The sequence below is a fragment of the Sardina pilchardus genome, chromosome 12 (assembly GCF_963854185.1).
Source record: "Sardina pilchardus chromosome 12, fSarPil1.1, whole genome shotgun sequence".
Classification (NCBI taxonomy): Eukaryota; Metazoa; Chordata; class Actinopteri; order Clupeiformes; family Clupeidae; genus Sardina; species Sardina pilchardus.
In genome coordinates this window covers 25,314,816-25,339,546 of record NC_085005.1, presented here as the reverse complement: position 1 = coordinate 25,339,546, position 24,731 = coordinate 25,314,816, and the positions used below count along the sequence as shown (strand labels likewise).

Genomic DNA, 24,731 nt, shown 5'->3' with positions numbered 1-24,731 from the left:
CTATTTAGAAGCGTTCTACTCACAACTGTAGCCTATTTCTATAACTAAAATAAAACTAGACCATTTTTGACAGATTCATTAAGCACAAACTCTTATTTGCCGCGAAGTAACGTCATCAAAGAGAAGAGAGTCGTTCGCACATACTTTCAAAATATTTTAGTTTGGCATGCAAAAAAAAAAATGCATTAGCCTATATTTGGTGTGATTTGAACTACCAATCTCTGATTCATGGCTCATGCACTTATCCGCTAACCTACATGACTTCTACGTTATGCGATTGACTGGGCTAGTAATATTTGTCTATCTTCTGGTTGCTAGGTGACGGTAAACAAGCTCGTAATTCTTGATTTTGCTTACAAACGTACGGTTTTAACTGAACACGTTTATGGGAATTTAGCACCACGTTTCCATCAAAAAGATTGTTTTTAAAAATCCTAACTTGTTAGATTTAGGTAGGCCATCCCATCTGTTTCTGCACGCATTACAGGTTTGGGTGCAAATAAGAAAATGCCTCCATTCCACTATTTACACCCGGGTGCAAATAATCACTCCGAAGTATGTTTCTCACTCTGTGAAAAGAAAATCTACAAATCGTGCGTCCTTGTCTTTATATTGATGAGGAAACAAGCGGAGGTTAGGCTACTTATATGAGCAGGGATGTGTGGGCGCGATCCAGATCCAGATCCGGCCGCCTTGTTTTGTTTTCGATCGATGCTCTCTGTGTGCACAAGTACAAATCGGTTTTGCACATCGCCAGGTGGTATAATTGGTGCAAAAGTATTCGTCCCCGGAAAACAGCGACGGAAACTCGCAGATGTAGACTCAAGCACTTGTATCAATGCACTTGTAGTCGTGTAAGACTTTTATTAATGAGAAAACATTTCACAGATGCACAACTTCTGTTGCATTAGTTCACATTTGGGTTTACAAATGCACGAATGTTGTGCATGTTCTCAGACTATGAAACACGGATGTGCGAATGTGTTTTGCCACAATCGTTGCAGTGTAAATGGAGCAAAAGTCTCGAGGGGATGAGGCCAGGAATTTGTGATGCACAGGTGAGAATTCGTGTATCTGTAAAACGGTTTTGTGAACTTGTAGAACGGATTCGTGAACCCGTAGCCCTATTTTGTGTTAACAAGGTATGAAAAAAATATCTACAACTTCAAATGTACGGTTACACATTTGTGACTTTAGTGTGCGAATGCGAAATCTGCAGTTAAATGTGCTCGTGACTTTTGCCCCAATAATACCTTCATATGGCATCACCAGTGCAGTTGAGTCTGTTTTGTTTGTGTTGGTGGAGGGGGGATGGAGGATGGGGTGGTGGTGGTGGTGGTGGTGGTGGTGGGGGATGGAGGATGGGGTGGTGGTGGTGGAGGATGGGGTGGTGGTGCTGTGACAGAAGCTGGTGTAGCTGAGGGGTGCGGAAGGGAAGCTCGGGGATGGGAGATGTCAACGTCAAACAGGAAAGAGGTAAAGAGGTACAGCCTGACTGCAGTATGCTATTATTACACACACACACACACACACACACTCATGCACACACACTCACTCACGAAAACTCCTCTCCTCTCCATGTTGTGGGTCTGTCTTTCTCTCACTCTTTTTCAGTATCACCCTGCACTCTCCTCAAGCTGGAAGACAATTAGCGAAATATAACTCACAGTGCCAACATGGCAGGAATGCAAAGCTTGGGAGGGTGTGTGTGTGTGGGTGGGGTGTGTGTGTGTGTGTGTGTGTCAAATGTCCTTCCTCAGTGTCACCTGTCCTCTGCTGTCCAGTTCAAAACACACACACACACACTCTTTCACACACGCACGCACACACACACACACACACACACACACACACACACACACACACACACACACACACACACACACACACACACACACAAACACAGTAACACATCCATAGGCTCCACCTACTGTTTTTCCCAAGCATTTACCTCCCACTGCCAGCCACCCACAGTGGTGGGATATCCCGCCCCAGCCTAGCAACAGTAGCAAAGCCCCATCCTTTTGCTTACGTGTGTGTGTGTGTGTGTGTGTGTGTGTGTGTGTGTGTGTGTGTGTGTGTGTGCGTGAGCGAGCGTGTGCAGATTTCTGATTTCTAAAGTAGGAGCCGTTACACAACCCCTCCTCATCTAGCATGTGTGACTAAAGCGAATGTCTGTTTTGTCTGTCTACCGTACGAGGCTGTGTATGCGGAAGGTTTGGCCTGAGAGATAGCTTTAGCTTTAGCTCTGGCTCTGACAAACAGACTGCTCTGCTGGGCACCAATAAGCCATTATCACTCATCACTCTAGGTGCTAAGATGACACTTATACCACCACTTCAAGAGAGACATTCAAATGTATGGAAATATACACCTTCACACACACACACACACACACACACACACTCACACACATACACACAGCGAGTTTTGTGGTGAACAAGTGGCCTCTCTCATCTATCACACTCATTTCCTCCATCTTTTTCTTAGATTGCACCAGAGGGACAATGGATTTTAAGATCCTGAAGTGAAAGTAAAACAAAACTTTGAGGAAACAGTGAGCCCTTCCCTTCCCTCCATGTTGAACCACCGGGAAACGACAGAATATTAAGACCTTGTATTACAGTTAGGGCCTGTGGCCACCAACTGTGTTTGTTGCACCAACGGCGGCTATTTTCTATACAAAAAGAGCGCTCAAAGCGCTGAAAGTTGAAATCTGTCCAACTTTTGGAACAGCGCCGGGCTCGTCAATGTCACTTCTCTGTCGACGACCAATCAAAACGCTGTAACCCATGAACAAACACTTGACTGAAGCACTGAAAATGAGGTTGAGGACACGGTCAGTGCCAAATAAACGCGATTGGTGGACACAGGCCCTCACTCTCGTAGTTGAGTTGTAGTTGATGCTACTGTAGTTAATGTAGGAACCACATTCCTGAGCAGTCAATAGCCAACCCTCACGGTGCTGCCGCCAATGGCAGGTTGCAGCTGAGACTTCCAAACGTTCACACTCTGAGAGCATCAAAGCTGGCGTCCACTGGGCCTATTTAAAGACAGGGGTCACAGTGAGAGGGAATCAATGATGCAAGCCTCCAACCTCTCTGGCATAATGCTCAACTGCCTTGGGTTAGGTTTCTCCAGCGTTATGTATCCTTTCTTTTCTATGTCTGGAAATACAGGAATAGGAGTTTCCAAGAGTGATGGACCAGAGTTGTAAACTCGGGAGAATAGGCCACACTTGGTTCACAAGTTAATTTTTTATTGTGCACGGTTTGGCGTAGTTGATAGATAGATAGATGTAAGCATCGTAATATAACAGTTATTGTGACTTCTTCAGTGAGCACTGTCCTTGTATCCCACATGTTTCTTGCTTTCCCTCTCACCCTACCAGGGGGGGTCTCCAAGTGGCGCTAGATGGGCCGTGGTTTGGGTCTAAGCCCGGAGACGTTACTCCTTTGGCTCGGCTGGAGAGGAGAAGGTTTCATTCACATCGAGGGTGAGTACCTCACTACGCTCAAACACCACAGGTCTCTGGGGGTACCTACCAGTCCGAATGAAAGAAGTCTCTCTGATGATGAGGATTTGGAGAAAATCCATCCCTATACCTCTCAGAGCCAGCGCTCAGAATTGCTTTTGAAACCCCTGCATTGCATCTCAAAAAGTTGAAGGGGGGGAGAAAAACATGGTTTCTACTTTTCTTATTGCTAGTGACCACCTGGGTGACCCAATCAATGCTGAATCGTTAAAGCCAAGGCACGGGGGTCAAGACCATAACAGAGGAGGGAAACTAGCTCACAAACAAGCTTATGAAGTTTAGAGCTCCATATAGCAGCAGAACAACACAAAATGAACACCTTGTCTGGCTGATGGATTCTTGTGGGTTTTACTAAAAAAAACTATTTTTGAGAGAAAAAAAAAGAAATATCAGAAAGTACTTAGTAGCCTGTGTAACTTTGTGAGTACTATACTGAAACCCCCTTTGGGTTAGGGAATAGACAATCCAGTGCAGTTTTTTAGGCTTCCCCTACAGTTACGGAGTACTTGTATTTTACACACCTGTCATAAATACCACATATGGCTTGCATCCTTCCAAGACACTATACATGTGGATCTGTTTAGAAACCAGCGAATATTATTTCTGACGGGCCATGTAAACTGACATGGTAACACGATTTCAGGCCAATAATGGGATAATGCACAATTGCCGTGAAGTAATAGCAGCAGCGCTGGTTCCCCACAGATGGGCAGGCTACGAGAAGTTTACCATCAAAACAACTTTGATTCTGTTATATTAAAGTAAAAAAAAAAAACTTGCAAAGCCTTTAACTTGCGTGTGAAGTGAATTACTGTATCATGCCATCCATTTGGATGTGTGCAGACTGCCGAATGTAATAATCTAAGGGTCACAAGGGCTCCTTCTAACAGTGTGTGACCTTACTAATTTCCCACAAGTATAAATAAATAAATACATCATGCCTCCAAAAGCTGTTAAGCCCAAGTCATTTTGCTGTTACAGAATTAATGAATATGTATGTTTGAGGTTTCTCACAGGGCAGACAGACCAGTGTGTGAAACTCTATGGGTATGTATGGGTAACTGCTAGACCTTCAGTGTGTAAATTAGGCCTGGGACTGATGAGGACTTGACAGGCGGGGCATACAAATGATTCTTTGATAAATGGCGAAATAAATTAAAGGGACGAAAAGAAACATGAAGTGTCAACAATTTTATTTTTTTTCTTGACAAACTGGTTCTTGCAGTGCAAGGTCTCCCACATCGTTCCTCATCACTAATGGAGCTGATTCAGAGGGTGCCAAAGAGCTCCACCTCCCTCTGTCCCTCTAGGCACACACACACACACACACACACACACACGCGTGCGCGCATACACACACACACACACGCATACACGCGCACACACACACACGCATACACGCGCACACACACACACACACGCACGCACACACACGCACACACACACACACACACACACACACACACACACACACACACACACACAAACACACTCACACACGCATACACACACACACACGCACACACATACACACACACACACACACACACACACACACACCCTCATGGGTGGCAACCTGGACGGGTCAGGCCATGGTCCCCTCATCAGGTGAGTTTGTATGGTTTAGCAGGATCCTGACATGAACACCCCGGGAGCATGCCTCCTCATTAGTGTGTGTGTTAGTGTGTGTGTGTGTGTGTGTGTGTGTGTGTCATCAACACTTAATTGAGAGGAGGGCCCAAGCTATTTAAAACGGTCAGCGGAGGGAATTGAGTTCATTGCGGCGACGGCAGCCTATTAATATCGCAGGGTAATAGGGGTGGCCTGCGCACGGGCCGCCTGGGACGGACGCTTGGCCAAAGCAAGTCGGGGCGAGAGGGACTACCCCTCCACACACACACACACACACACACACACACACACACACACACACATGCTTACATGGCTTCAGGCTGTTCTCAGGCTCGGTAGCTCCTGTGAAAGGACTGAAGTAAACAGATGCTGTGTGACGGGTAGGAGTCGGTTAGTGGTCCTTTACCTGCTGATTGAGCGCTATCTCACTCTTTCTTTCCCTCCCTCTCTCTCTCTCTCTCTTTCTCCTTTCTCTCTCTCTCTGTCTCTCTCTCATTTATGCATTAACCAAACACACCGATTGTCGTTGTGAGTATATACTGTATGCAGAGTAGGTGTTTTTAAATGCCAAGGTCATGGGATCTTAATGCCCTTGAGAGTATACAGGTGAAACTAAACGCCTTTCGTAGGACATTTGCAGTGTGTGTGTGTGTGTGTGTGTGTTCCGGTCTCACCTATTTAACCCTGGGGGTTTCGGAGTCAAACAGCAGCATCTTTAACACTCAAATGAACGTGTCTCTTTAACTGTGGGAAATTGGCAGGCCTCAGTACACATGGTCTGTTGTTGTACCCCAGCATGAAAGCATGCATTTGTGTCAATGCACACAACAGACCTGTGTGCAGTCAACCCAATACTAAAATAGCACTATAATATTCAGAGCATGACAGCCGCACTAGACGTAAGCATCAGCTAAACTGCCAGGGTCAATGTCATTACTGTAAGTGAGGCTATCTACAGGAACCATCTTTAGCCCTGAAAAAGGAGCTACTTGCACACTTAAAGAAAGGTGAGTGTCAATGGTGGCCTTTAAAGGCATCCTTAAGAGTTTTTTTTTTACATTAATACAACGTAAAAATCATTTTAATGCCACGTAACCTCATGACATGACAAATGACACTTCTGCCATTGTCAGAACGGCCCACTTTAGGCAATTACTGACCTAGTGACTTTCTGGGCCCAAAAAGTCCTTAGGATTTTTATGCAGTCATTAAACATTTTTGGGGTAAGGGTTGCTATATTCAGGCTATGGTTTTGATTGTAGCCCCTTGTCAGTCAACAGTGAAAGTTAATAACTAAATGTTTAGAACTATTTTGCAGTTGACTTTGACACCACGGTGAAGTTAGTTTCACCTTGCCTATGGGTTCAATTAATAGGCACGTGCAGAAGGCATGATGGCTATACTTTGCTAGTCACAGGTTTTAGTAAAGCAAGTAGCCTACTAGTGGAATTGTACAAGCTAATTCCTTCAGATGTGTTGACTGTCAAAATGCCGACGGGCTGTTTGGTATTACGCTGCTGGCTCTTATAAAGGGAGATGTCACAGACCTCTGAAGTTCGCCTACAAAAAGGAACCAAAGCTGCCATCTTTGTCCATATAAGGAGATCCAAGAGTGGTATGTGGCAAGTTTGATTACAAGTGAGCTCTGGGGTAGCAAAAATCAAAGCGTGGCATCTTACCGTACCGAAGATCACATACAGTATATCCACTAGAATGCATAGGGCAAAGGTGTGCAGAGCAAAACATCTGCATCCCTATTGGAAAAATCTCAGGATCTCCTTATATGAGCACAGATGGTAACTTTTTTGTAGGTGAACTTCAGAGGTCTACTCTCATTGGTTTAAAAGATGTTGCATACAAAACTGATGCATGACTGATTAACCAACACCTTAAATGTCTTTAAACTTTGCGCCTCTGAGCTGACATTTCAGATCGCCATGGGCCCTCAGTGTTTGGGTAGGAACACTGCAACTACCCCCCCCCCCCCCCCCCTGCCTGCTATGCTCCAGGAATTACAGGAGCTCTCTTTGTACAGACTGCTGTCTGTGCATCCCCTCTATATTGTACGGGAGTTATGTTCCTATCTTGTAGCAAAAAGACGCATGTTTAACTTGTTTATTGTTGCTCATCTCAACTGCAGGGGGGCCCTGAGAGCAGGTCTCCTTTAATGCTGCTTTAAACGAAAGATTATGGAGATGTATGTGAGGCGTTCATTCTGATGCAAATTTAATTCATGCTCAAGTAACAGCAAAGATTCGATATCAAAGGAGACTACCCTTGTGCCCCAGGTGAACCGAGCTATTGAGCTTGGCTGCTGCAGATAAAGAATTCAGCTATGTTTGAAGAAGTAGCTTTTTGAAGTCAATGTTCCATGCGTAATGCATTTATGTCAATGACATTTTCTGCCCCGATCTATTGTGATCTTGAAAAGTGTGCATTCATTGGACCGTATCTCTCAAAGCACAGACAATACATAAACATGTACCCTGTAGGCAGCCGGGCCTTCATGGGCGTGTCTCACTGATGGTATCTCCGGTGTGGACTGTGGAATGCCTGTTCCAAAACAAACGACCCTGACCTCTCTAATGGTGCTTGCTAATGAAAGGTAATATGAATGTATGACCTCGTGAAGTGGCACGTGACATTTTAAAACCAGTCTGGGGCCAAAACCCTAATGGAAAAGGTGGGGGGTTGTGCATGCGTGTGTATGTGTGTGTGTGGGTGTGTGCGTGTGTATGTGTGTGTGTGTGCATGTGTGCATGCGTGCGTGCGTGCATGCGTGTGTGTGTGTGTGTACGTGCGTGTGCATATGTGCGTGCGTGCGTGCGTGCGTGCGTGCGTGCGTGCGTGCGTGCGTGCGTGTGTGTGCGTGTGCGTGCTCGGTGGCAAGCTGTAATAAGTCCTAAACGTTGATAGATAATGGCCACCTGTCGAGGGGTTAAAATCTGCAGCAGCAGCCAGCAGCCCTGCCGCTGTTTGGCATTTATCGCATCCCCTCTCCAAAGCGGAGAACACCAGTCTGGGGAAATTGTCCTCAGGCTCTGCAGCTGTGGTGGCAAGAGGGGGGGGGGATATGAAAATGCAGGCAGCTTACCAGAGCTGGTAAACAAATATTTTTATTTGCATGTTGACTTGGTTATTTTACATCTTTCCTGTACCAGAAGTGCACACCAGACGCCATCTGTGTCACTGTTTTGTTAACGAGAGCAAAAATTCTTCATGGACAGCTGAGCAATGTTGTCAGAGGATCTCTCCTCATTCTTTATAAGTGAGGATAGTCTTGGGATTGTTCTGCACTGGAACATTGTGAGACATTATAGCACCTACTACAGTGCCAGGAAAACTTAAATCTGTATGAAGTAATAAAGATAGAAAGACTCAGACTCAGTCTCCTTGGCCACAGCCTCAATATTTAACGTTAAATAAATCAGAGCAGAAGTTTAAAGTAGACTTCTTCAGTGACTTGAGTATAAACACAGACAGTTATTTGTGTTTAAGTATGGCCTGAGGGTGTTGAATGTACAGTATGTCTCTCTCAGGTGTGTAGATGGTTGGATTCCCTCTCTACGATCTGGGCTCAGAGCGTTTCTTTTTTCATTGCAGTTTGTTATGGTGCCGTGCCATCCTGCATGGCCACTTTGTGCCAGAGCTGCCAAGCACTTCATGGCTTCATAATAGCACTCATTCTCAGCCTGGCACCCAGACATATTATCCCCAGGGAGATGCCAGCGGGCGTGCTGTAAGTGTGTGTGTGTGTGTGTGTGTGTGCGCACGCCTCATGTGTGATGTGATGGGTGTAGAGGGCAGTCTTCTGATGACTGCGCTGGTCAGGTCCAGTCGGAAGTCAAGGTGATATTTCTCCAGCCCTTGTTGTCTGCGGTTTCCACCAGTACATGTGAAAACTGATCCAGAGACAGAGAGGCTGTCACAAGGTTGCAGGTAGAGGAAACTTATTAGCTCTGTCATGCACAACAGCATTATATTGGTCACCCTGACCCGCTCCCCCCCCCCCGCCCCCCCCTCACACACACACACACACACACACACACACACACACAGACAGACAGACCAGTTAATCACCCAAAAGGCATGTATGACATATTACCGACCTGGCAAACTGTAGCTGTCACCAAGCTTTGCATCACGGAAACTCAAGTGTGACTGATGACGCCTAGAAATAAGCAGCCTTTGTGTGGTGAACAATAACACTTCAACACAGAGCCACAAGCCTCTAGAGATGCAAAATACATCAAGCCAATACACTCTCAAACACTCACGTGTCTCAAGCACCCTATAGCAGTCAGAAATGACACTTATAGCATCTTATAGATCTTAAGTTGTTCTTAGAGTGGACCTGGACTGAGGCAAGGGGGCAAAGGCTATTTCTCAAGTGATGCTCTCTCCCTACAAATAATGGATGGTGGAGTTCATCTCCCTACCAGAGGTGAAAAGTGATGACATCTGAAGCAATGCAGTGGTGTCTCCTCCTTTTAATACTTGGATAATGGACACAAGTACCCTGCATTTGCCCTGCTGGTTATACTGAAAAATCTTCTTTAAACAAACTTTCTATATCTAAACAACATCAGGTCGTATTGAGTTTTCCATATTTTCAGTGTGTGTGTGTCCCGACAGAGTTTCTTAAAACCACTGACGCAGAGGGAGTGTTAAAAGTGCGCCACACTTTCCGCCTGCTTCACAGCAGGCCACTTGGTGTGATTGAGTTCACCAAGCCGGAACACAGCGACTTTATTTCGCCATGATCGATGCTGACTATGGTGTCAAGGTGGACCTCCTGTCGTTTCAGTTGTAAGAAAACCGGACGAAAAAAAAAAGATCTAATGTTATTGCTGCAAAGGATCACGTGTCTGCGCATGGCACCCACGAAAAAGTTGCAGTTAGTGTAGGAGAGAGAGAGCGAGGAAGGTTTATCTGGTCCTAACAGTACATAGGACACCACCTGGGAATGCGCTGTGGACAATTCCCTCGTCAGACAAGCCTGATTATTTCTTTACAGGGGCGGGGGAGTCACCGTTGCAGACTAGTGTCATGACGAAGAGCACTACCCCATCCTAACAATTAACCTTGATGAGATAAGATTACTTCAATTATCGCAGCCGGGCACGTGTACACAGGCGCGCGCGCTCTCTCCGGAGGATTTTGGACTAAATGAAATGATTAGGAGACAATAAGTGCCCGCCGAAGATTTTACTTCGTTTCGGTTCCACATCGGCGCGCAGGCGTTTTGCCGGAGAAAAGCCATGGGAACTCGATACAGTAGAGGAAATTAGAAGGGTGAATCTTGGGGATTTGCGACAGAAATGCCGAACTGACTGAAACCTCGGACTTGTCTCTTGTCATTTCTTTTTTTAGTAGGGAGCTACACTGTTTTTTTCTCTCTCACGTTATCTTTTTTTCGCACGCCAGCAGCTGAACGGCATTGTCTGGACAGCACATGCCAACCGTCCGCTCCGCTTCCACGCATCTGCAACCCGGCCACTGGAGATGAGCACCGACTCCCGAGTCTGAGCGGTGTGGAGCGGCGAGAACGGGCAATTCCATCGGTCGTTTCTCCTCGTCCGCAACGTGAGCGAGGGACGAGCAGCCTAACAACAAGAAAAGTAATCGCCGGCGCCCCGTTGGAAACATGGATCAGGACGAGGAAATCATGGAGGTGTCGAAAAAATCCGTCATCGCGAAGATTTTCAAAGTTCGCAAGCGGCGGGAGATGCTTTTTGTGCAAGTGTGTTTTATCTGCAGTGTCCTCTTCATGGCTTGGTGCATGTCAGCACTCCTGACGAAGGCAGGTGAGTGTCGGGGAGGTGAGGACGGAGAGGGGGGCTGCACGGAACAGAACAGCTGAGAATTCTGCAGTGCAATGTCTGAGGATAAACACCCCATACACTGGTAGTGGTGCCCGCTGTCATATGTGTAGGCTGTCATTTCTTAGTAAACGCTGGGTGTTTCAAGGGCATGTGAGCTCACGTTTAGCCAGTCTAATATTGCTGCTAAATCATTTATTTGACAGCATCCTCCCAAATGTCCACATTGCCAACTGAAGTCCATAATGGCGATAATGACGTTAACGCGATCCGATATTATTCAGTGTTTTAGTTGGTAAATCTAAATTCTTGTATGATAAAATGTCATAGTATGCACTTCAGATTTTGTTTAAAATTAGGCCTACTATACGTTACTAATGTGCTGATGCGACGCCGTTTGTTGTCGGTACGCTCACGGCAAACTCGTGCGAGTCCAGCGAGATGGCCTTGACTCGCGTGATATAGGTCAACGCAGACCGTTTTCCGTCCACTGTAGCTCGCGCATATGTGTGTCTGTCCGTGTGCCGCAGTGTGCGAGACTGCACAGCACCGAATCTTTTTTTTGTCCGTTCACTGAAACGCGGTTTGTGCTTCCTGCGTGTCTGGATCTGGGGTTGGAACATTTTGAAGTTAAAGTCATTATTTCCCGCATTGCACGTTGTCCGTCACGAGCTCACCGTAACGTATCATGACAAGTGGGGTGAGATGCATGTGTCGCGGGGGTCAACGAGAGGGATCCACTAAACCAGCACCCTGCGATCCGGGCATTAACGTGTCTCGCCCAGGGCTGCGCGCGGAATCACCTCCCGTGCCACGCACCTGGAGATGGCATTCACACACGTCGCTGTCATTCGCTCGACTGTTAACAGTCTACATAAAGATCATGCAACACCGCTTGTTCATGATGACATCAAAAAATATTTGACGTTTTATCCACTGTCATGGACCACTGAATACTGCGTCTTTTGTAGTATATTCAAGTCCGCTGACATGAGCACATGCATCCCCTAACCGTTTGTAAACATTTAAATGTGCTCTTCACGCATGTGTTAACATGACAAGCAAACGGCCCTATTGAACTTCCCAGAGGATATGACATCAGAATGAAGCATGTTGAGGTAATGTCAGTCGTCATTCCTCCCCCTCTTTACCTCCCTCCCTCTTCCCCTCTTCCACTCTTCCCCAGAACACTCTCTCACTGAATACTAATGCTAATGTAAATGTTACTCTTCAGCAAGAGGTCAGTGATGTCCGAAACATATAATGTTCTTCTGATATGCTGCACACAAGGTTTATAACCTGCTAAGCTGACAGAGGGAATGGTGATCAGCACTAAGCTGTTTGTCCACCAGTTAATCCAAAAAAATGAAGGCATCAGCTTGTTCTTAACTGTAGATATGTTGCGTGTTGAGCTATTTATGCGTGGGTCTACTTGGGTGGGACATATGGCCAAACAGTTCAGTTGCTCTTTACAGATATGTACACTCAAGTCCCCGCCACCCGGGTGCCCACACGCATGCACGCCCATGCACGCCCACTCCTAGTCCTCCCCCTGTCCCACTGCTTCACACACATGTTCAGAGACACATGTACACACATTCATGCATGCATAAACAGACACGGCCATTTTTTCCATGCAATCACACTTAGAAACCCATGCACTCACACATTATCTGATTTGTCACACTGTCTGCAGTACACAAACGTATTCTAACACGTGTGCGCACACACACACACACACACACACACACACACGGACCGACATCCAAGCTCACACTTCCACATGCACACACAGCGGCTACGCTCCATATTCCGTCTCCATCAGCCCTCCCTATCCCACCCAGCTGTGCAGCATTCCCTCGGCACATATGGAAAGACAATGCAGACAGATGCATCTGTGATCTATTAATTACATTAAGAACCGTCCAGAGGCTTAAAAGATTATTCTGGAATGATATCGTCGGGAGAGAGTTGTAAATCTCTTATCTGCAAAGAGCAACTTCGGGGAAGAGAAGGTGTGTGTGTGTGTGTCTGTGTGTGAGGGAGAGGGAGAACAGGAGTGAGTGAAAAAGAGAGCTTTGAGCTTTTATTGTTTGTAATGGCCCATCTTTTATGTAATCAAGCTTGTGTAGCCCGCCCTGTGATTTGGTGAAGTGTGTGTGTGTGTGTGTGTGTGTGTGTGTGTGGGGAGTGCTGTTACTTGCCCAACAAGTGTGTGTGAGTGTCAAGATGGAAGAAGAATTCAGAGCTGATGTGGGTGTGTGTGATTGGGGTGGTGCTGGGAGGGGGGGGGGGGGGGGTCTAGGTGGTGCAGAAAATCTCGATGAGCATCTGATCAAAGGCAGACACAATGCGTCCCCCCCCCCCCCACACACACACACACACGCACACACCCTCCCCTCATCCCCAACCCATCCTCCTCCTCCTCTGCCGCCCACACACACACACGCACACATCCAGTGTCATTATCCGTCACCCTCCCCATCCATCCCTGTTGTCTTATTAGCAAGGAAAGAGGGTGAGCAGAAGGAATCTCATTTGCTGCCTTCAGTCCTGTGTGTGTGTGTGTGTGTGTGTGTGTGTGTGAGAACAGGTGGAGCAGAACAAAGCATATGCCTCAGTTGAATTCTTCGGATGGTGAGCCCAGAGCAGCGCTTGGATTGGCGTGGGCCATCTAAGGCCACGTTAGCCAAACACTGAGGGCAGAGCGCAGGGCAGGGCCAGGACGGGTCAGTAATGGCCGTGGCTGAGTGCGGCTAGCTCGCAACAGCTGGCTGCGGTGTTTGCGCCCCTGTCATTTCATCCGAGGCTGCCAGTCTCCAATCAGGTGCACTTTACCCAGTCGGAAAATCCTCCGCCATCTGTGGTCACCCAGGTAACGGTGGACTCTAGAACAGCTTCGCTCCTCTGCCTCGATAAATATAGTCCATCTGTGTGTGTGCTAGATTATGCCTCTACTTACCTCCATGTACAATGCCCCATGCAGGTGGCCGCGGGGGAGTAGAGGGCAGCCATGTTGTGGACTAGGGCACCTGTGACATGTTTATTTACATGCCCCTGGGAAATGCCAGCCTGGCATTTCAGTGAGGGCAAGTCGGTGCCACACTTTCAGCACGCCTTTCCTGACTCTTTTTTTTTTGGAGTTATTGCTAGAAAACTCAATCCATCATCGCCAGACTAGTGCCTCTGTCCCGCGCCCCTGCCGTCTGCCACCCCTTGGGGAGGGCAATTGAGTTTTCAAACGTGGGTCTCGTCTGTCAAAGCTCCGGTTCCTGGAGGTCTGACCTACCACAGGCTCCATCCACAGCCCCCTTGATGGATGGAGTCCACCTGGACACATCCTGGGGCTCCATTGGGGTTTGATGGCCCAGACCGTGAGCACCATTAGATGCCTGTAGACACACACACACACACACACACTACAGGAGGAGTGGGGATTTGGGAGTCTTCAGGAGCAGGTGTTGCCACCCCTGTTGTTTGGATGTCATGTACCAGGGTTGACCTGTCGAGGTAGGGGCCTGGCAGCCTACAGCAGTGGGCCAGAGGACCGTGTATTTCTGGAGCAAGGGGCCGTGAACCCAACACCTGTTCTCACACTGTGTGTGTGTGGACAGGAGGTATGCCTCAACAGAATTTGGGAGTTAGGTGAGGGATGAAATGGCATTTGTGTCGTATTCTATAGTAGTGGTTAGTTACAGTAGGCCTACGTCAGATTAATTTAATAAGTCAACTGTAAAAGTTATTAGTTCAGTCTCATTCAGATGTTGATATTGGATGTTTGTTATTTTAAGTCGTAGATTTTAGGGGTGATTTTCATGGAAGTTTTTCTTTTGTCCAGAATGCACATTTTCCAAAAAGAGTAGTGTTGGAGGAAGGAGTTGTCCATCTTTATTCCTGTAAGTGATTCCAAATGTTGTCTGCTCAGGTCTTTCTTGACAGAGAGTGTTCTCCACAGACGACAGTAGTGTGATGAAGCTGGCTTTCTGCTAGATTTGACGGCGTCCATAATTCCTTGTCCTGGTTTGTGATGAGATTGGCATAAATGGTCCGTCCCGCTGACAGGGCGATGGCTTGTCTGGCAGATTGCTTAACTAGAGAGATGTTGCTGATAACACACTCATAATGCTAGTGGTGGTGGTAGCTTTACAACCACAGCACAGGGTGTGTGTGTGGTGTGTGTGTGTGTGTGTGGTGTGTGTGTGGTGTGTGTGTGTGGTGTGTGTGTGTGGTGTGTGTGTGGTGTGTGTGTGGTGTGTGTGTGGTGTGTGTGTGGTGTTTGTGTGGTGGTGTGTGTGGTGTGTGGTGTGTGGTGTGTGGTGTGTGTGTGTGTGTGTGCGTGGACCCAGTCTCCCTCATTTCAACTCATGGACCATTGAAATTAAAGACTCATTTAAATGCCTTTCATTTGCCCCCAATCCTGATTGCATCCATAACCACACGTTTGTACACACACACACACACACACACACACACGCCCATGTCTTGATGTGAAGACACGTCTTTTCCCCGATATTAGCCTTTTACTACAGCCGGTTGTTGTGCATGCTTAATTTATCCCTCTATTAGCAGCACAACGCCATTCTCCTCTGTTGCTACTGACATTCTCAGAGAGGCAGAGGGCCCCAAGGCCTCCATTAAACTCGGCACACAGCGACGGTTTAATCCTCTCTCCTCTTCCAGTTAGAAATAAACAAATAAATAAATAAACAATTAAATAAATAAATAAACAAATAGATAAATAAATAAAACGGAACAAGTCTCAAATCAGAGCGGTCAGCAGACAGGCCCGTGGCCGTACCAGCAGCGAGTTTCTGCACTCATTAAAAAGCTGCTATTTTGGACGGCGCTCAAATTGCCGTTTTGCTTTAACAAAAAGCAGGAACAAATTAGCAAGAGAGGGGGAAGACTGCTGAGTTTTATTTAATTATTGTTTTTTTTAAAAATTCCACCCGTGTCCCCAACTGAAGGGTTGAGATTGAACCTGGACATTTTGGGGTGTTTTTTGGTGGTGTCTTAAGTCGTGGCAGTGGGCACCTGCTCCCAACCCCACACCCCACATAGAGGGTTTGACAGGGGGGAAGGGTTTGAAGAGAGTTGACAGTGAATGAGTTTACAATCATTTTAAAGCCCCAAATGACTAATCCCATATATATAACTAGGGGATGATGTTGAGTTTATGAAGCACGGGAAGTGTTTGTGTTGAATGAAAAAAAAGACTTGCAAAAAAGTAAAAATTCTACAAACGGAGTGCCTTAGTCTCTTCTCTCTTTTTTGATTCCTGTTTGTGTTGAATGTCAGTCACTCTTGTTGTCTACTCTCAGAATTCTATACTAGTCTAAATGAGAAACCGTATCGAATCACACTTAACACTGATTTATGATTTTACTTCAGAATTGCAGTAACTGGCTGCCTACCAGAAAATCACACAAACACTTAGTCCAGATATATATATTTTTGCTGCAGATTATGGTCGTACATCGTCAATTAAGAATGTTCTAACCAAGTTGGACATTTGCGAATGCTGAAGGCAACCGTGTCAAAGGTCATTAGATGCCTCCATGAGTAATGCTTCTTCCTCTTTTTTTGGGGGCCACAGCTTGCTGCAGCCGGGATCCTTTGGGTTGAAGGTGAACTGCATGTTCAGCTCCCTGGTAGAGCCTGGGGGAAAACCTGTTTTTTCTTTTCTCTGTCTTTGGAGAAATTGTCTTTTACACTTAACCCATGAATCCCCGATATTTCAGTACGATAAGATAAATAGTTCATTGGTATTATAGTGCTAAGATGGCTCACCACATGAAACTGGAGGTGCTTGTCTGTGTAGGCGGTGTTCATGGCCTAATCGTCACTGTCACAGGTCATAGGACTGTCATGGACAAAACATCGTGGTTTAATGACTCAAGCGGGCACCACTTTCCTGTTCCTGTTGACCTCATGGGGGACATTCATGACTAATGAAGCTACAGTAGTGTTTAAGGTCTCATGTCTTGGTCCTCTTCCTTGTTGATCATAAGACTGCTGTGTGTGTATGTGTGTGTGTTTGTGAGTGATATTTGCGTGTGGTGAAGTGAACTTTCCTGTTCCTCTGTCTGCCCTTGCAGGTCATGGGATGCTGGTGGACGGCGGCCATGAGGTGCATCACCACGACGACGACGGCTACTGGGGGAGGAGACTCATGGCCTCTGCTCCCGACGGCAACGAGACGGAGGAGAAGAACTGCACGGAGCCGGGTAAGGGGAGGGGTGGGGATGGAGGGATGCACAGGGGAGCGGATGGATGGATGGATGGAGGAAGAGAGGAGAGAGTGAGATGTATCTCTTTCCAGACATGCAGAGAAACGGGTATTGCTGGTAGTCTTACAGTCAAAGTACTGCAATCAAATATAGCAGATGCAGATCCAGAATCTGTTGTAGAACTGCTCCAGATGTCCTAAAAGGTCCCAGTTCACATAGCCATGCCTGGCAAAGTCCTTATAGTGATGGTGAGGTGAGAAATGAAAGCAAAATATCTCTGTACACTCTTTGCATTCACCTGTGTGTCCCATGACGCAAATTCTATACAAATAACAAGAACAAGTTTTTATTATTACTATTATTTTTGCTCCCCGCTTTCCACTGGGCTTGGCCTAGACCTACGGAGTCGACCGGTTGTTTTCTAGATATTCAGAAGGAGAATCTCAGTCCAGGCCATTTGGACAGAAATAACTCCTGTGCGGTCATCGGTGTGTTTTGGGGAAACCTCCACTATTGCTCCATGGAGAGTACAGTGATGACCGCAGTTTGGAGCCAGTCTGATGCCACACTGTGCAGTCCAATACTAGAGCCCTTTCTCATTGCACCAATGGGTGACGAGGGCAGCCCGTACCCAAGTGTTTTCTGCTGACCGCTTCCTGGTTATTATTGGACCTGTCCAGGAGATTTAGCATGCCACTAGTGCATCGATACAGATCTTCCTCGGCCATTTTTTGTGCGTGTGCGTGTGTGTGTGTGTGGAATGGATAGCTTAACGCGTAGTCAGTCAGCACAGTTCCTCTGAAGGATGTGGCCCATTAATTCTTGAGATGCGGCGCGCTCCTTTTGTGCTCCTCTCGCGTCGCTATTGATTGACTGCGCTGCGCTACGACGGCTCTGGCTGCTGCGGCGGCTGCTGCGGCGGCGGCGCTAAGCCCTGATGGCTGTCGCGACGTGACTAGTGTCTTTGAGCTCGACAACGTGGAACGGGATGCCTCCGCCCGAAACGTCGCTAGAACGTGCGCTTGAATGCAGAGTAGGGTTTTTGAAACGTTCCCGAATTAATCCAATAAGTGGCGATCGAGCGGCGGATTCTCCGCCTCGAATGAAAAACGCGTCGTGAGGGGGGCGCTTTTGCGAAGTCAAAGCGAGTTTTTATAACGTGCGCCGTCGTTATTCGGCGTAAACAGTTTGACCAGCTGTTTCATGTTTCCAGATGTTGCACTTCCATGACAAAATGGCGGAGCCACACCTGGCCCCGTGACCTGACTCTGTGTCGTATCTATCTAGAGTCAAGAGGTGCTACTCAATATGCCTCCTCCATCCTCGATGCTCGATCCTCGACAGGCCGTTCCCACTGATCTTTAGCTAACACTGGATAGACTATCCCATTGTTTTCGCCCCATCGTTCTTTATGTAGATCAGGAGGATGGAGGCCCGAGGAGCGAGGGAGGACGTATAAAAAAAGTCCAAATGAGAGACACCCTAGGACTGGGATGGGCATGCCACTGTCATTGATGATCAAGGAACTAAGGACAAAAGGCTTGCTGTGCACGCATCTGTGCGTGTGTGTGTGTGTTTGAAGCTGTGATGTGATCAAAGCGTGACACAGTCGGTGCCAGGTGATGTGAGGGGATGCACTGGTGAGGTGGCAGTGTCTGTTCCCATGACTACTGCACCATGCCGGAGATGCAGACCAGACGCTTTAAGATGAAGTGAAGTGTGTGTGTGTGTGTGTGTGTGTGTGTGTGTGTGTGTGTGTGTGTGTGTGTGTGTGTGTGTGTGTGTGTGTGTGTGTGTGTGTGTGTGTGTGTGTGTGTGTGTGTGTGTGTGTGTGTGTGTGTGTGTGTGTGTGTGTGTGTGTGTGTGTGTGTGTGTGTGTGTGTGTGTGTGTGTGTGTGTGTGTGTGTGTGTGTGTGTGTGTGTGTGTGTGTGTGTGTGTGTGTGTGTGTGTGTTGGGTTTGGGGGTAAGATCCTTTTAATAACATAGTTTTTGAAAAGCATTTGGTGGTTATACCAGAGAAAGTTTGCTGCAGAGTGTGTGTGCACAAGGGAGGGAGGTGTGTGTGTGTGTGTGTGTGTGTGTGCATGGGGGGGGTGTAAAGCAGGAGAAAATAGAGGGAAATATTAATCCTTCTTAACCCCACTGATGGTTGAGTCACAGTTTGAAGGCAGATGGCCTTTTAAAATGACCGCTTTTGGTTGCCACCCCCCTCGCACCCCATCCTCACCCCCCCCCCCCCCCCCCCACACACACACACACACACACCCCTCCAGTGGGGGGGGGGGCTTTCTGCTTCGTCATTCAAAGTGGGTTGAAGCCCTCAGCGAGTTTCAAAAGGCTGCGGATCATGCACAGAGATTTTCTTCTCTTTTTTTCTCTCTCTCTCTCTCTTTTTTAAAAACAGATGGTGCGGTTACTCCATTTTAAAAGGCCCATCTAATGTGAGGCGCATGAAAGATGAGCTTAATACGAGGACGCAATATTAAAATGGTCTTTTTTTGACAAGTTGTAGACAAGTCACGTATATGGGGTGGCGACATTCTGTTTACCAGGGTTTAGATGGTTAGACGCCTGTAACCAACACTTCTCTGCATCTGAGTGCTTCTGTAGTAAAAGTAATTATGCAAGGCATGAAACTTTGTTTTCTTTTTTTACCCCTCTTTCCCCTTAAATGAGTGCAGGTTAATTTGAAAAGGGTGCCAGTTGACAAGATTATGCGGTGAAAATCTTGCTCTTAATCTCTCGAGATTACTTTTTACCCCTCCTACAATGTCTTGCCCACCACTTCTGCATCTGCTCTGCTTTACACACACACACACACACACACACACACACACACACACTTCATTACTAAGTGCTGTCTTGCACAGTATGGCATCTTTCTTCACTCCTTCTTTATGACTTATTTTGGGTCTGCTTCATCTTGTGAGCCAGTGGTTTCTCCAGCACATAAGCATAATGCAGTAGACGCCCACATAGTACATATTCTTTCTCTCGCTCTCTCTCTCGTTCTCTCTCTCTCTCGCGCGCGCGCTTGCGTTTGCCCTCCTCTCTGCACTATATGTAGCTGACTCTCCCCTACGCAGAGAGCCTCTCCCTTGTGCACTCTGAAAGGGTCGCTGTATGTGGGGAACAAATATAGGAGTTCTGCTGTAATGTAGTGCCAGTGATCCCGAAAGTGCATTTTGAATATGATTTGTATTCTAGTCCAGAGCTCTGTCTCTCTCTTTCCTTCTCTCTTTGTTCACTGTGCCTCCTATATAGTTGAAGGTAAAAATAGTGTGTGCTCTGAATGCAAGTTTCGATACCCAAGGTCTAGTTTTCTAGTTAAGAGACTCAGAGTGAGTGTGTCTCTATACCCAGCAGTCTGGCTGCTTGTAGAGAGAGAGCCGTTCAATGTCATCTCCAGGTTTGCGTTCAGATTCTTGTCAGCAGACAGAGATGGCCGCTCCCGGATCATGATCGTGCGCATCATTAGCAGTGTCTTTATGGGCTCTGACAGGAACTTGGGAGTTGTAGTATTTTGTCCCTGAGGAACAGTGTTTGGGCTCGGACTCTCCCTAGCATCGACCAGGAAATGGCTCTGTGTTTGTTAATTTATTTGTTTTTTAATTTTCTTTGCTCTGTGTGTATATGTTAAAGGGTGCTTTCTGTGAGTCAGGTTCAGTACACAAGCACGGTGAATTGCTCCTCATCCTCTTCTAGCGGCCGGTTCTGGTTGTGTGCTCAAAAACAAAAAGCGTGACAGTCGTACAGTCTTCGTCCTGTCCATCAGAAACTAAATGGCAGGACGGGACCGAGCCAGCCGGTCAGCAGCACACAAGGGACATGAGAGTGAAGGGGTGTACACTCTAAGAAGAGATGTGTCATTTTGACACATTTATGTGTGTGCTCAGGGACGACACATTTTGTGTCAATTTCTACACAGCAATTGTGTGGCTGGCTTGGTGAAAAACAGAGTTCAGCCATCTCAAAACAACAAACAGAATGTGTATCTACAAAAATATGTAACTTTTTGTTTTTTGTTTACTTGTTTATATTGTTTTTGTAGCTACACGAAATTAACACAAAATCGTGTCGTCCCTGAGCACACACATTTTGTGTCAAAATGACACATCTCTTCTTAGAGTGTAATTCTGATTGGCTGTTGAGCTCAATTATGAGCAACCGTCAGCCAAGATGGCAGCGCGTCTGTGCCCCTCAGCCAAAGCACGGAGTGTTCCCCAACCTCTGAGGAGGTGGATGCGGAGCTGCCGCTTAATCATAGACGTTGAGAGGGGCGGCCTGAACAGGAAGCCTAATTCTGTCAGCCCCTCCACAGGCGCTGGGAGATGTTTGTGTTTACGTGTATTCAGCGGCTTTCATCCAGCGTGATGCCAAGCACAGTGACGAGCGAGCGAGATCGAGCAAGCGGAGGAGAATGGAAAATCCCCACGCCCTGGGTTTGGCGTAAAAATGCGTTTCAGATCGGGGACTGACGGCAGAAAGTTTCCCAGTTCTTGGAAGTGTTGCTGAAATCTACATGGACGACAGATGATGACTAGTGTGTTTTGATGAACAGGAACATAAGATGATGTGAAAATACGGACCAAAGCTTGGGACAACAATCTCCATTTTAATTTCTTGTTTCCAAAACGTGAGCTTTAGCATATATCCCTTTCATCACCCTGGTGTGTGTGTGTGTGTGTGTGTGTGTGTGTGTGTGTGTGTGTGTGTGTGTGTGTGTGTGTGTGTGTGTGTGTGTGTGTGTGTGTGTGTGTGTGTGTGTGTGTGTGTGTGTGTGTGTGTGTGTGTGTGTGTGTGTGTGTGTGTGTGTGTGTGTGTGTGTGTGTGTGTGTGTGTGTGTGTGTGTGTGTGTGTGTGTGTGTGTGTGTGTGTGTGTGTGTGTGTGTGTGTGTGTGTGTGTGTGTGTGTGATATATGGGTGCTTGGATCTGAAGAGAGAGCAATAGCTATCCAGTCTTCATAAGTAGAACAGTGGTAATTTGTTTGCGTTTTAGTCATCAAGAGACTCTTCATGGTCAGACGTGTAGTTCTGTGAAAACCGTGATTAATGCAGCCCAAATTTAATGAGTGTCTGGTCTGGACATAGTGCGCCAGCTCCTATTGTGTATTCCCCCTCTGAAGTAGAATTTCACTTTTGTTTCTTGCGGAGGAGTTGCCACGAACAAATGGCTGGCTGTCTGCATGGTTACGGAGATGGCTGCAAGGTGCCGCATCCCTATAAAAGAGATGATTGGGACAGCAGTCATCAAAGGGACTCTTACTGCAGTTCGCAGCACTTCAGTATTGTAATGCAGTTATGTGGAACTCATTGTAATAGAATTGCTTTTTGGGGCTGCGTTCAATCTGTTTTTTTGGATGAATTCCAAAAAGTGAAATGTATTGTAATATCTTCAAAAGTAAACAAAAACATAACCAACCCAAATGCTCAATATAGGAAGATGATGCAATTATATGTACACACTGCATGTATGAGATGTATATGTATGTATAGTGTATATAGAGTAGAGAGTCCTAAAGAATTTTCTCTGTTTTGTTCGTCATGACAAAGCCACTGAACTTACTGAAAACACTGAGACACTAAACACTGAAATTACAAAACTGCAGCAGAAAAGAACTACACAAAGAGGTGCCAGTGATTTTAGTGATCTGAAACAACTCTTTTGATGCTTTTAAGTGTTGCACCCTTTGACAAGGCAGTGGGAAGACTGGGAGAACAACATAAAAGACTTCTTCTCTCTGCCTTGAGGCCCATCACGGTTAGTTTACATTTCCATATATGGATCTCTCTGTGCTCCGAAACACCCACACGATTCTTCGGGAAGTCTGTTGGCATGACTGCTGGCTCGGCCGCGACCACCCTATCGATCTCCGAAAAGGCGTCGTGAGACGCGCACTCTAGGTCAACATCGTCCAACGGGAAGACACAAATGACCCCCCCCCCCCCCCTCTCCCCTCCTCCACACAAACATAAACACAAACACAAACACACCATCCCCTTGCTACCCTCCCATAACCTTGCAACAAACAAACAAATTACAACATTATGTCGTTGGCACAGCAACTTCTGGCCGAGCAAAAGATTCCTCCCCTCCCCTCCCTCCTCCACTCCTCTCTCCCCATCCATCCATCCATCCATCCATCCATCCATCCTCCCACCCACTCACCCACCTCTGTTCCAGCAAAAAGCTTTATGTGTTTGTGCGCGGCGCGGTTCATCCACTCCATTTCACTATCCGCTCCCTCATCTTTTGTTATGAGGCTTACTCGTATCACGTAAGCACTGGCACATCGGTTGAGTGGATCAAGGCCAGGCGAGTTGAGTGTTTTTGTTTACAATTTTGGGAGACACACACACACACACACACACACACACACGGGCGCGCGCACATGCAGAGGCACACACACATGCACACGCGCTGTGGTGTTTTCCTTCCAAGTCCTAAGCACAGGTTCCAAATTGACTCCCAAACATTTGGCTCCTAAGTCGGAGGCCTTTATCAACTTCCCTCTCTGAACACTCCTTAATTGGATACTGATGAGGGGGTATCGCCTGTTGTGCAGGTATGAAGAGGACAACCTCACAGCTTAACACTGATACTCACACGCACTCGGAACCAGTGTGTTGTATGCACCATTGCTGGCTATGTGTGTGATTGTAACTGACCCGCTCGTGTGTGTGTGTGTGTGTGTGTGTGTGTGTGTGTGTTGGGAGGGGCGAGCAGAACTGAACAGTGGAGCCGAGGGCTTTTTTGTCCGCCCCCGTTTGCCACATGTATTAATCCCCCCTGGGATTGTGATTACTGCGGGTTTAGATGGTGTGCCATACTAATCTGCCAGGGAAGCGAGCACGCTTTTTGCTTTGTTTTCTGTTTTTATTTATTTATTTATTTTTTAAGTGTGGGGTGTGTGTGTTTGTGTGTGTGTGGAGGGCAGAGAGGGTGTCTGTTGTAGCTCTGTTGTGAGAAGTCCAACTTCCATTGTCTGTGTGTGTGTGTGTGTGCGTGTGCCTGTGTGTGTGTGTCTGTGTCATGAGGGAGTGATATGCTGGGTAGATATTTTCTCTCTCTGTTCTGCGTATGTGCGTTGGTGGTATTATTGCAGAGGCTGAGTGTGTAAATGAAGGTGGTGTGTGTGTGTGTCTGAAGTGTATCATGAGGAGCGTGTGTGCACATTCTTCTGATTATCGGTGTGTGTGTGTTTGTGTGTGTACGCATATTGCTACGTTTCAGAAAAATCCCTAGATAGGTAGGGGAACAACTGTGTCCCTTTGTGATCTTGCCAGGTGTGTGTGTGTGTGTGTGTGTGTGTGTGTGTGTGTGTGTGTGTGTGTGTGTGTGTGTGCACGTCTGGACTGAGCTGGCGTGGCACGCAGAGGCAGCAGCAGCAGCAGAAGGATGCTGTTTAAAAGGGAATTACTGCCGTGGGGATTACTGCAGCAACCGCTTCTGCTACACACATCATAGCGCAGGGAGGGAGGGAGGAAAGGAGAGAGGGAGGGAGCGATGG

At 46.9% G+C, this 24,731-nt stretch overlaps 1 protein-coding gene across 1 annotated transcript in view; it reads left to right on the top strand.

Moving 5' to 3' along the window:
* Positions 1-10,300: 10,300 nt before the first annotated feature.
* The window catches only part of LOC134098231 (sodium/potassium/calcium exchanger 4-like), a 47,356-nt gene continuing 32,925 nt past the window's right edge, over positions 10,301-24,731 (top strand). Inside the window, exons 1-2 of the mRNA XM_062551237.1 lie at positions 10,301-10,974; positions 17,088-17,216. Coding sequence (XP_062407221.1) covers positions 10,815-10,974; positions 17,088-17,216 — 289 coding nt within the window. The 5' untranslated portion in view covers positions 10,301-10,814. The remainder of the gene's footprint in view (positions 10,975-17,087; positions 17,217-24,731) is intronic.